The sequence below is a fragment of the Marmota marmota genome, unplaced genomic scaffold (genome assembly GCF_001458135.2).
Source record: "Marmota marmota marmota unplaced genomic scaffold, marMar, whole genome shotgun sequence".
Classification (NCBI taxonomy): domain Eukaryota; kingdom Metazoa; phylum Chordata; class Mammalia; order Rodentia; family Sciuridae; genus Marmota; species Marmota marmota.
The window spans coordinates 5,646,991-5,660,832 of NW_026000261.1; the positions used below are offsets into that span (position 1 = coordinate 5,646,991).

Consider the following 13,842-nt stretch of genomic DNA (forward strand, 5'->3'; position numbering starts at 1 on the left):
TTGCACATGTGACACACTGGGTTCAATCCTCAGCACTACATATAAATAAATAAACAAAATAAAGGTATTTTGTCCATCTACAATTTAAAACAAATATTTAAAAAAGACATTTGGGAGGGGAGCACATGGCATATATTATTCTAAAAAGGCATTGACCTTTCTCTGTTCAGAAAACTCTTCAACGTTGACTGAAAATGAAGGATTTAATGGTGCCTTTTCTCCCTTGGAGGTCTATTGGGGGTCCCACGAAGGGGGTTGTTGTAAGTGAGAGTATCTTACCTCTATTCACCACACAGATTGATAGGAAGGTCTATTAATGAAATCATAAACTCAGTACCTGTTATCCAGTTTTGTCAGCAGGCCCTACATACATTTTCTTAGAGTCACAGGCATAGTGATGTAGAAAATCACTATGTATGCAAAAAGAAAGTTAGTGGGCTGGGACTGTAGCTCAGTGGTAGAGTGCTTGCCTTGCACGCTTGAGGCCCTGGGTTTGATCCTTAGCCCCACATAAAAAATAAATAAATAAAAAAAACAAAGATATTGTGTCAATCTACAATTTAAAAAAAATCAAGTTATGTCTCTATCTTTTACTATATGCCTAATAAAAATAATCTCAGAAAAAGTGTCAAGTTTTACCAGATGAGACACAGAAAATATCTACATGGCTGTATTAATCAGGTTCCTCCAGAGAAACAAAACCAATAGGACATGAAAGGCGAGTGACTCACCGGAGATGGAGATTCAACCAAGAGATTTTATTGGGGGGCTGCCCGAAGGAGAGGCAGAGAGCAGAGAGAGAAGAGGAGAAGGACAGAAAGAAAGGGTAGAGAGAGGAGAGAAAGAAGAAGAAGAGAGCAGAGGACAGAGAGAAGAGAGAAGAGAGTGTGTGCTTACAAGCTTGGGCTTAAGAAGGGTTGCCTAGGGGACGTGGCAGGTGCTGATTGGCAGGGTGACTCAGGAACAGCGAGCTGACACTGTGTCCTGTGGGGATTGGTGGAGGAAACCTTTGAATTTGGTGCTCTTGGCTTGGCGCCCTTTGGAGAGGAGGGGAGAGGTAAGGGATTCCATGATGTTCTGTGAGAAGGGGGAATCTCCCATACACCCAACATGGACATACAGAGATATATAGGAGGGGATTTATTCCAGGGATCAGCTCACATGATTATGAAAACTGAGAAGTACCACTATCTTCTGTCTGCAAGCAAGAGAACCAAGAGAGATGTTGATGTGATTCCATTTGAGCCCAAACACCTGAGAACTGTAATGCTCAGATTCGTGGGACCCCCAATAGACCTCCAGGAGCCGAATCCGATGCAATCACACAAGACTCTTTATTGCAAGCTCGAGCCTGGACTCACAACAGGGAGTGAGTCCTGGTCCTTTGTTCAGTGAGATTTTATAGGTTTTGGAGGGATACTCTATACGTCACAACATCACACAGCAAATCATTCCATACCGCGGGAAAATCAAACAACAACTCTTAACATTGATTAGCACATTCACTGGCGGGAACACGTTGGGTAGGGGTGATTGGTTAGCACAAGAGGGGGATTTGTTTGAACTGATTGGTTTAGGCCACGAGGGGAGTACGTGCTGAACTACATGGTTTCCCAACATGTTATCAACCACCATAAACTACTTGGGGGTCATCTGGCATCCCAAGTATTTTCCCTGTCTCATGCTGATTGGTGTTTGCTAGGGGCTTGCTATGGCTCCTCACCTAGCCTAACTGAGTCAGGGACATCTGGCGCCACAGATCTCTCCTGTTATTTGCAGACAAACAACTCAGCAGGGTGGCTACATGCCTAGGAATGCTCTATGGGTTTTTCCAAGGACAAGGGTCACGCCCCCTCCCTCTGGACAGGCCTTGAGGTAGAAGCTGTTTTCAAAAATGGAGTCACATCAGTTTCTCAGATCCACTGGAGTTGGTGTAAGGCTTGGGGACTACAGGATTGAGAAACAGGAATTCTGTTGTCAAAGGCAGGTAAAGAGCTCAAGAAGAGATAGTGAATTTGCCCTTCCTTCACTTTTTGTTTTATTGGATTCTTATCCACATTGGTCAGTGCTTAATTTCCTCAACTCAGCAGGGTGGCTACGTGCCTAGGAGTGCTCAGTGGGTTTTTCCAAGGACAAGGGTCACACCCCCTTTCCTGGACAGGCTTTGCTCTGAGGTAGAGGCTGGTTTCTCAAAAATGGAGTACATCAGTTTCTCATAATCAATGACAAAGAAACTTCAATGGAAAAACAGGTAAAGAGCATGATGTTGTGCTACAAATGATGACACTCATTAATGCTCAAATTCAGTCACTAATTTATTTAACATATATTTAGTGAGTAGCTACTATGTGCCAAGCACTGTAACATGTGTAGGAAATTTTTCAGTAAACAAAATATACCAAGTCCTCGCTTTCTTGAGACTTATATTTTGATAATTGAGGACAAGTGATAAAAAAATAAGATATAGCTGGGCTCAGTGGCACATATCTGTAATCCCAATAGCTCAGGAGGCTGAGGCAAGAGGACCTCAACTTGAAAGCCAGCCTCAGCAATTTAGTGAGGCCCTAAGTAACTTAGTGAGACCCTGTCTCAAAACAAAAAATAAATAAATAAATAAAAATGTCTGGGGATGTGGCTCAGTGGTAATGCTCACCAGGGTTCAATCCTCAGCACTACATATAAATAAATAAACAAAATAAAGGTATTTTGTCCATCTACAATTTAAAACAAATATTTAAAAAAGACATTTGGGAGGGGAGCACATGGCATATATTATTCTAAAAAGGCATTGACCTTTCTCTGTTCAGAAAACTCTTCAACGTTGACTGAAAATGAAGGATTTAATGGTGCCTTTTCTCCCTTGGAGGTCTATTGGGGGTCCCACGAAGGGGGTTGTTGTAAGTGAGAGTATCTTACCTCTATTCACCACACAGATTGATAGGAAGGTCTANGATAAAGAACCAGACAGAGGGTTTGAGTGGCCAGGTCATCCTGCAGCTAACTTTGTTTGGCATGCCTTGCAGACAACTTACTCAGCCTGTCCTGCACCTAACAGTAAGAGAATATAGTGGTGGGGGAAGAGCTATTTTAGAAAGGACAGGTAGGTCACAGCTCTAATTAGATGACATTTGAGCAGGCAAGGCCTGAAGGATAAAGGAAGATATCTGGTATAACAGCATCATGGGTAGGAGCAGAAACCATAATGAGTGTCTTCCCTACAACAGTCAACATTCAGCAAAGAGGTCAAGTGACTGGACTGGGGTGAGCATGAGATGGATGAGGTCAGAGACAGTAGGGATCTCTCTGGGAACCATGAGGACATTATGGGCAATTGAAAGGACTTTGACATTCATTTAAATTAATATGCAAAAACATGGTTGGAGAGGGGTAATCTGAGTAGAGGAGTAACATAATTTGACTGTTTTCAAAGGATCCCTCTTGCTGTTGAGTGGAGAACAAATAGACTGGTGGCAGGGGCAGACAAGATGGGACAGGAAGATCTGGTAGAAGGTTTGAATAATAATGGAGTCAAAAGATGATTGTGTCTTTGGCCAGGGCGATAGATACCTGTGAAGGTAGTGAGAAGTAGTCTGAATCTGTGGGTGTGAAAGAAATGTCAGAGTCGAGGATGGCTCCAGGTTTTTGGCCTAAGCAATTGGAAGAATGGAATTGTCATTTTCAAGAGCTGGATACCATGAGCTTTGAGCAGGTTTGAGGATAAGATCAATTCAGTTTAGTCATGTTAACTCCCTCAGTTTGGTCATGTTAACTCCCTCATATCTCAAATACCATTTATTGTTGTCCATATTTTAGTTCTGTTTTTAAAAAGTTTTCCCAAATTTGGATATTTATTTTCAACATGTTAAATTGACTTACATTTGTCCTTTAGATATTTTAATAGGCTGTTGATTTTGAGCACAAGTTTGGAGGTCATGCGTAGAGGCATAAATTTTAGAATTATCATATTTCCTAGCAACTGAAAAAATACAAACGAAAACAATTTTTTTCACTCATGAGTTTGGCAAATCTTTTAAAATTAAAATATGTGAATAAAGATATGGGAAAAAGAGTACTCATATGCTTTTTGTGAGAGTATAAGTTGGTAAAGCCTATTTGGAGGGAAATTTGATAAATTTAACCAAAATTAAAAGTGTTTTTCTTTTAACCCAACAATTGCACTTCTAGAACTTTATCCTTTAGTTATGCTCACACATGTATGCAGAAATATGTGTATAATTTAATATGTTGATTTTAGATCTTTTGGATATACACCAAGGAGTTGTATAGCTGGGTCAGATGGTGGCTCCATTCCTAGTCTTTTGAGGAATTTCCAGAGTGGGTGTACTAATTTGCAGTCCTACCAACAGTGTATGAATACACATTTTCATCATATCCTCTCTAGCATTTATTATTATTTGTGTTCTTCATGATTGCCATTTTAAGTGGAGTGAGATGAACTCTCAGTGTAGTTTTGATTTGCATTTCCCTGATTGCTAAAGATGTTGAATACTTTTTCATGTTTGTTAGCCATTTGTACTTCTTCTTGTGAGGGATGTCTGTTTACATCTTTTCCCATTTATTGATTGGGTTGTTTTTCTTTTTTTATTGGTGTTGAGTTTTTCAAGTATACAGGCACATCAATGTTTATAGTGGCAAAATTCACAATAGCTAAGTTATGGAACCAGCCCAGGTGCCCATTAACAGATGACTAGATAAAGAAAATGTGGTATATATACACAACAGAGTTTTACTCAGCCATAGAGAAAAATAACATTATGGCATTTGCTGGTAAATGGTTGGAACTGAAGAACAGCATGCTAAATGAAATAAGTGACTCAGAAAGTCAAGGGTCAAATGTTTTCTCTAATGAGGAAGCTAGATCACAGCCAGGGGGATGGTTGTGGCAGATCCCAGGAAATCAGAGGGGAGATCAGTGGCATAGAGAAAGGGGATTGAGGTAGAAGGATGAGGTTCAGGGAAAGGGAGAAACTGCGAAATGAAATGGAAAAAATTATACTATGTACATATATGAATATAACAGTGACTTTCATATTTATGTATATCTACAAAGCACCAATTAAAAATAAATAAATAGGGGGAAGACTAGTAGAGGAAGGAGAACAGGGGAAGGGAAGAGGGGAGGGAGAGAGGAAGCACTGGGAACTGAAATGGAGCAAATTATATTCCATGCATGTATGATGTCAAAATGAACCACACTATTATATTTAATTATAATGTGCAAGTAATAATATTTAAAATATGTGTACAAGGACATTCAGTATTGCATTTTAATGAAAATTATTATTATATCCAGAGAATCATTAAGTACCTTATTATTTAGTCACCCTAGAGTACTAGATTTTAGTTCAAAAGATTGACAATGTAATAATGATTTTTAATGAATGTTTATTATGTGTCAGATATAATGCTAAATGTTTTGTCTTATATTATTTTTTGCTACCTATAGTCATTTCTAGTCATTAATTCATTGATGCATATAACAATTTTTTGTACCTACTATGTGCCAGTAATAATATCTGCCTACTTATTCCATAAAAATGGACTCAATTTTCCTGAACCAATAGCTCCTAATCTCTTTAGCATTATAATTTCCTTTGAGAAGCTGATGAAAGCTATGCTCCTTGTTCCCAGATAAATAAAATCATAAAATTTCTTTGGAGGATCATAAACATTCCCCTTAAGTTCTAGCAATTCTGTGGGACCTCAGACCAGGTTCATAATTTTTGTACTGGTACAGTGGTTCAAGTGCACACAAAGGTCAGATTAGGAGGTAGGGTGGGGCAGAAGGCAAGGACAAACAGAAATCTTTGGTAGGCCAGCATGTATGAAAATACTGGTTAAACGAAGATTTTTCTGCCAGGATGCTAAGATGTCAGGATGCTCAGGCCTCTTAGTGTATATTAATAGTGACACTTGGGCCAAACACTCCCATTTCCTCAGCATCCCCCTCACCATCCCCCCATCCTCTATCTCCAACTCCCAGGCCTGGACAACCTAAGTACAGGCCTGGATGGACAGTCTTTCCATTCCTTCTTCAACTCCAGCCATCACAAGGCCAAATGTAATTAGCCATGATCCCACACCTTCTGTCCAAGTGGCTGGAGAGCCTCTCCCGCCACCTGGGCATGGGGTTTTAACATAAATCCTTGCCTCCTGCTTTTTTTCTCCTGCCTGTGGACATGTTCATAATTGTCAGGCAGGTTAGTAGTAGGACATCTGCTTGAGAAGTCACAACTTTCATAATTTACCAGTGTTTCAACTCAGCAAAGGATAGGCAACACAAAACCTGGGGTCATTTCTGATTCTTTATGAAACAGATAGGAGATGGGACTTATGAGTCAAAGAGGTTTATTAGGGATTAACACCAGTAAAAGAGGGAGGAAGCAAGGGTGGGCATGAAAGTCTTCAGACCTTGAGGTTTATCTAGCACTTGTGAAAGAAAATAAGGATAAAAGCAGAATAAGGCAAGCGGTGATGTGGCTTGACGAAGTCTCAGCCAGTCCACAGAGTTTTGTGGAGCAAAGATAGTCCATCAGAGAAGTCCTGCACTGGATGGAAATGGCAGGGTTTTAGCACGCTCACTGTGCTCAGTTATTTACTAGAGTCATGCAGCAGACTCTGCGCTCAAATACTGCAGCAGAGCCTTCAGGTGCTGCAGATGGAGGCTCTCAGCTACCTGTAATTAAAGCTCAAAGGTAAGCTCTTTCTTAAAGGGAGAATTGAGCAGTGTTCACAGCTGCCACACCTCTAAACCCCTTTAACCACCTAGATGATTAACAGGATGTCTGTATTTAGGCAGACCAGCAGGACTGTGAGGCATCACCTTATTTATGATGCTTCTAAGACAGCATATACAATTTGGGCTTGCTCCAGTGGGGGTGAGAGAGGCTCCAACCTTGGGCTATTGTAATTTCTTTTCCAGACATTTGTCTAAGCTTTACATTAATTTACTTACACATTTGGCCTTCTGTATCTATGGGTTCACATTTGGGGATTCCATCAACTGCAGATGAAAATGTTCAGAGAAAGAATTGCTTCTGTACTGACTACAGACATTTTTTCTTGTCATTTTCCCTGAACAATACAGTATAACAACTATTTACATAGAATTTATATTGTATTAGGTGCTGTAAGTATTCTAGAGATGATTTAAAGCATACTGGAGGTTGTGCACAGGTTATATGCAAAAATGACGCCATTTTATATAAGAAACTTGAGCATCCACAGATCATGGTATGGGGGAGTCTTAGAACCAATTCTCTCCTGATATGCAGGGATGACTGTGTGTGTATGTGTGCGTGCGTGTGTGTGTGTATCATTCATATATATATATATATATATATATATATACACACACACACACACACACACATACACTTGAACATGCTTTTCATGTTAACACTTGGTTCTAGAAGTCTTCCAGCCAGGGAAGTTAAGGAAATAAAATTGCTTGCAAAGATGTGCAATGAGTGGATACATGTATATACTTGATATATGGGCAGCTAACCATCCCTCAGTTTTGATTTCAACCATTTACAACACAACAATTGTGAACTGTACATTAAGAATATGAAAGGTCTGGTCTGAGTCCTGCTTCTGCACTAAGTGGGAAGAATAACAGATATAGTGCCCCCAGAAAGATGGGAGAAAGGGTCATGGAAGTAGGAGGACCTCTAGTTCCAAGTTTTGTCATTGGCATCCCAGAGATTTGAGAGAGAGAGTGTGTGTGTGTGTGTGTGTGTGTGTATATATATTTACATGTGTATATGTGTGTGTGTGTGTATACAAACACATGCACCTGAACATGAGATTTTCAGGTGCAAGGGTTTCCTTTATCACCATGCCTTCCCTTCCAGAGTTATTATAAATTACCTGTTCAGGGAAAGCTGTTTTTTCTGGTTTCTCTTGCTGCTTCCTCCCCTTTTATTTTCAGGTGTTTGGAAAGCACCATCTTTCCAAATGTTCTCCAAACCCCTACCTCTGCCTGCAGCTAATTTTTCCTCTGGCTCCTTCCCCCAGGCTTGACATTTCTGGAAAACTTTAAAGTCAAGTAATTGTTAATTCTGAGGATGAGCCCAGACCACTGGGAATCCTGGCACTACTAATGAACAGATTAGCAAATTAAAGAAATCATTCCCTGAGACTCTTTCAAGAGCCATAAGCCTGGGATATGGGGTCAAAAGTGTCAAGGGAACAAAGCATGTTGGCCACCTCTGGAACCTCAGGGATCCAAGGTGGACCATGGTACCTGGACTTGGTAAATGTTGCAGGCTTCTCTTGTTGATTTCTTGCCCTTGAGCAAGAAAAGTGGAATTAATTTATCAGCCCACCCTTTTCTCTCAAAAATGTAGTCAGAAATTGCTAATCATTCCTTCAAGGACCCGAATCTTATTTTTTACAGCAACATAGCCAACTTTACCCATTTTGATTCAAAACATTTTATAGAGCTGAAATAACCATCTTTTAAAGACAGTGGAAAGGATGAGTGTCTGATTGTGGACAGTAAGCCCTACCAATTAATTTTACCCTAAAAGAAAGAATTTGGGGACTAGAAAAAGTCAATCACAAAGCCAAAAAATATAACCATTGTATTTGTGCAGCACATGGTACGCACAACTCCCTAGCAGGCCAAACAGAGCAAATATCTCCACTCAATAGCTGAAGACAGGAGCCCAGAGTAAGCAAATTGCCTAAGGTCACAATGTAGTAAGGGGCAGAATGACCTTAGAGTACATCTCTTAGGGTCTGAGATCAGGATTTGCTCCTTAGAGACCACCACAGACTTTGTCAAACCAGAGATGCTGATATGCAGGTGTTTGGGTGTTTAAGGAGGGTGGGAAAAGAAAAAAAAAAAACTGTGAAACTGACTTAAAATTTATTGAAATATAGCTTATGCAATATTGAATCATGTTCAAAAGCACCTCTAATGAGATGCATTTATTATCTGAGTGAGCATCAGAAACAGAACAAGTTCATTTGTTTCTACTCCTTTTCACTACCTCATGCTATTCTCAGATTATGCCTAAAGACTAACCTAAACATTTGCTTTCTTAGCGCTGAACTTCTGGTGCAAATGGAGGAATGGGAAGAATACAATGCTGCCCTTTATGGCCATCAACAGATATGACAAACCTGAGATGAGAAAGAAATTTCTGACAACTTATAAGTCAGTGTAATGTCACTAACATATGGCACCGTTTTTTGGAAGCTGGCCCTACATCCCTAAGAAAAAAATGCCAGTTGAAATAAGCTTCCTCAGCTTTTTTGTTTTTCAAAGTGTTAGTACAGCCAGTTAAATAAAAGTTTTAAACATCAACTGAGCTGGTTATGGCTAGCATTTTCAAAAAATAGAATTTAACAGAAAATGCCAGGAATACATTGCACGTGTAATCATTTTTTTCTGTTTATTTATGCATCTGCATATTGGGTTATGATGTAAAAGATGAATTATTGTGAATCAGGAAAATTTTGAAAGCCATCTAAGGATACATGTGCCTCAATCCCAGATTTATGCTGGATTCCAAGACCCTTCATGGGACATAATTCCAACAATGCCCTATACTTGTCTTTTAGTGATGTTAAAATGTGAAAAATATGTGCATCTTTGAAGACATGAAAATATTTGATTTTACTGGTTATTGGCTCTTCTCATTCTTCCTAAAAAATGTCTGTCAACGTATTTTAAATATAGAATTAAATTTAATGGAAACATTTTTTGTGGAACCCATCTGTACTTTGATTTCACTGCCTCCTGAATATACCTTTTGGCTAGTTTCTCAAGGCTAGGATTTCTCACTTCTTACCACAGTCTTCACTAGTACCTCAAACAGGTGATCTTGGGAATGTGAATACATGCAGAAAAAGAGGAAGAATAAGGCAGTCTACAGAAAAAGTCCCTGATGTCAACCACTGTTTTCAACATTTTGATGCTAGTTTTAAATCTCAAAACCCTAAATATTGTAAAGAAGCAACCAGCTGTTTGGGAGCCTTAAAAACAAAAATCAAAACATCTTAAAACAAGCTTGAGAAAACTTTTCACAAGGCAAATTTTATTTTTCAAGCTATAAAAATATGAGCATGTCAAAAATAGTCTAGTCCATATAAGAGCAGTTCCAGCCATTTAAAAGTTATACAGATTTTGGAGAAAGCAATTCACAACCATTCAATTCAGTTATTGCTAGTTATATGCGGCTTTTATTTGCGACTGTTATTCACAAGAGAAAGGGCAGTATTTGGGCATTTTGTTGCTGCTAGAGCTGCGGTTTTAAAAAAAATCAATTCAAAATAAGAATAAGCTCCCTTTGAGTAGGAAATAATGTGCAATTTTTGATCAGTACTAAAAGAAGGTGTGGTTTAAATGTCAGTTCCACCCACTTCTCTCGTTTAATTCTATTTTGATAGTATATCAGAAATACAGTGTATAGCTTTGGGCGAGTAAATGAATTGCTGATTTTAAGATTAAGTAATAAGAAACATTAATCTTGGCTGCAATGTAGAAACAAAGCTGGCATGTCTAGTTTTAAAACATTATAAATTGCAAATATTTTAAAACAATAAGCAAGAACCAGAGCTAGGTTATTCTTTTCCTTTTCAGTAGTCAAGACATAAAATTAATCTATTTGTTCTTTTGAAGTTTATCATGAAGATCTGTTGTTCTCTATTTTTCTCTCAAAAAAGGCAATGAGATAGTCATGTTAACAGGAACATGTTTTAAAATAAATGTACCCAATGTCATATGGAAGAACGAATCACAAACCAAATAATTTTAACTTTAAATAATAGATAATACAGTTAACAGCACAAAGCATGGGGGTGAGTAATACATAGGAATCTTTGGGCCTAAAATTCACTGGAAGACTTAGTTAAGGGTGTCACAAAGAGATAGCAATGGCTTTGTTTCCAACTTTCCTTCTAGACCCTGTTACAAGATTAGGCTTATTGCTGACATTCTACCCCCATAAGTTTTTGAATAAACAGATACATGATGGTGACAAGTATAAGGTGAAATATAAAGACCTTAAAAAAATCATTCTTAGAACAAATGTGACACTCATGACATTTGGCAAGGATACATAATAACTTAGTGATTTAAATCCTAAAAATAGGTTACATTTTTAGGAGGTAGTAAACGAGTACAAAACTTTTACCATTTAGTCACACCCCCCCCTCACTTTTGGCTTCAACCTTGGATATTTCTACATTTCTCACTCCCCATTCTCCCATTAAAGCTATTAGTTCTTCTAGCACTCATTACCAAAATTTCTAGACCTGGAGCTGCCAAGATATATGTTTTTAAGAAGTCTTAATCCACCAAATGCACCCAACAATCAAGTGTCAATTTAAAATATTTTTACCTATTTAGTTATTAATTCACTTATAAAATAAAAACTCAAAATAAGAAAATTTAACACGAAAAAGTCTATTAAATATTCCACATGCAATTCTAATATGTCATAGTAGTTATGAACTGATAAACTTACTATATATTGCAATGCATTACCAGTGTTAACTGAAAATAGGCATGTGGTTTAGTAAAAATTCAACCTATTAACCGAAAAAAAAATCCCACTTATTCCCAGAGAGTTATATTGTGTTGATACTCCAGATAGTATTACAAAAGGATTCCATTTTTGCGATAGGCTGGGTTCACAGTGAGTATGTTAGTACCAAGATCATGTGTTTAACATTACTTTAAGAATGTCATTAGTGGAATGTATATAAGGCATGTAAAAAACTAGAATTAAAGCTCTGAAGGGCAACAAACCAAACTGGCAGCTGCTAGAAAAGGTGCTGCTAGGAATAAAAAAATACCGAAGAAACTTAGTTTCAGCACAAACCAGTTTACAGTGTTTTTCTAATTAAATGAATCAATTCACACAGACCTCTGCTTCATGAAATAGCAGAATAAAGAATAGACTTTTACCCCTTTAACTACTAGCCCAATCTTGAAAACGGAAGCAATCACTAGCAATCTTCCACACGGTGCTATTAGGAGTGGACTGAGCAGTCAGCAGAAAGTTCTGGTTGAAGTAATGTTGTTTGTTTCCATCAAACTTCACAGTTCCACTGGTCACAACAAGAACTGTAGTCTGGGACTGGGTAGCTTGCTCTTTGTCCAAACACAAAGAAGAAAGAGCTTAGTTTCTGTCTCTAAATAGGCAAATTTTCAGGCTACAATTGCTTATGATCTAATAATGAAATTTCCATAAACATTCTTTACCTTAAGCATAATCTTGAACATGTATGTTCAAATCCAGAAAATGAAATACTATTTTCAAAAATATCAAAATTACTTTTGATCTAGAAAGATTTGGGGGTAATCTGAAGTTTCAAAATAAAGAACTTATAGGACCATTTGCTTCCTGTATATATTAATATTTCATTAGCTTTCTAACAGAGCTTTATTGATATTTTACTTAAGTTATTCTTCAACAACTATAAAGGAAAAATAATCACCCTAAACAACTACTTAAGATACTAAGGACCCCACCTAGAGGTAATTATTATAAACTGCATCAATTTACTCTAAATCAAATTCTGTCTGGCTTAAAGTCATCCTTTCACATAAAAGAATAAATTTTCATGAAATTTGAATATGCTGTAAAATACTGAAGCACATTAGAGATATGGCATAAATTTTCTCTGGAAGCAGGGTGTGATGATGTACACCTATAATCCCAGCAACTCAGAAAGCTGAGGCAAGAGGATCAGAAGTTTTAGGTCAGCCTCAGCAACTTAGTGAGACCTTGACACAAAATAACAAATAAAAAGGGCTGGGGATGTGGCTCAATGGTAGAGGACCCCTGAGTTCAACCCCCGGTACCAAAAAAAAAAATAAAATCTCTGGAAATACACTTCATTAACAAAAATAATATTTAATCTCTATTTCTCATATAACTTTCAATGGGTCATAATTCCATAGACTACCAAAACCTATTAGTGATTCTATGGAGTGAGAAGCATCTAATGGAAGACCAAGATGAAATTTTCATATTTAACTTGCTCAAATAATATTTCTACCACTAAGTTATTTGCCACTTTTGGTATAAAAGCTTAATGCCCACTAAAGAAAACAAAGGAAGTAATTTGAAAGATCAACTTACCATGGACTGGTTGGCAATCTAACATATTGACCTGGAACTCACTAGAAGGCAACATCTCGAAAAAATTACTTAGGGCATCTAGCCCTGTAACAACATTTCCATTCCATATTAAAGTGGCCTTGTCCAAATACAGCCTGGTAAGTGCCTATAAAGAAAGAAAAGTTTTTAAAGGGATTTTTTCCCTCAGATAAGCATTTTCTAGAAACGGATTAAAAGGTTGTGCATGGCATATAAACACTTTCACAGCTATACCTCCATCTCCACTTCCTCTGCCCCATTGCCACCAGAAACCAATGTGAGCTAAGTGTCCATTTTATAGTTGGCCTTAAATATTATGCTATCATTTCTATATTATGCAATAAATACATTTTTCATATTTCCTTTTCAGTCATAATGAGAAAACCTTGCATCCAAACACAGAGTATTACAGTTTTGCTTTCTGTTTTAAATTGAATTAAATGATCACAAGTTCTAAGTACATACAGCCTCAAACCAATTTTGTTTTCTGTCCTTTTTTTTGGGGGGGCGGGGTACTGGGGATTGAACCCAGGGTCACTTGACCACTGAGCCACATCCTCAGCCCTATTTTGTACTTTATTTAGAGACAAGGTCTCACTAGTTGCTTAGCACCTCGTTTTTGCTGAGGCTGCCTTTGAACTCATGATCTTCCTGCCTCAGCCTCCAGAGCTGCTGGGATTACAGGCGTGCACCACCATGT

The 13,842-nt window shown here is 38.0% G+C and overlaps 1 protein-coding gene across 1 annotated transcript; it reads right to left on the minus strand.

The window, feature by feature from the left end:
- Positions 1 to 10,043: 10,043 nt before the first annotated feature.
- Positions 10,044 to 13,382, minus strand: Nxt2 (nuclear transport factor 2 like export factor 2). The gene is made up of 3 exons (XM_015497960.2): positions 13,377 to 13,382; positions 13,125 to 13,269; positions 10,044 to 12,130 (listed from the first exon to the last, which is right to left on the minus strand). The coding sequence occupies exons 1-3, from the start codon at positions 13,380 to 13,382 to the stop codon at positions 11,949 to 11,951; spliced, it is 333 nt and encodes a 110-aa protein (XP_015353446.1). The 3' UTR covers positions 10,044 to 11,948.
- Positions 13,383 to 13,842: the final 460 nt, after the last annotated feature.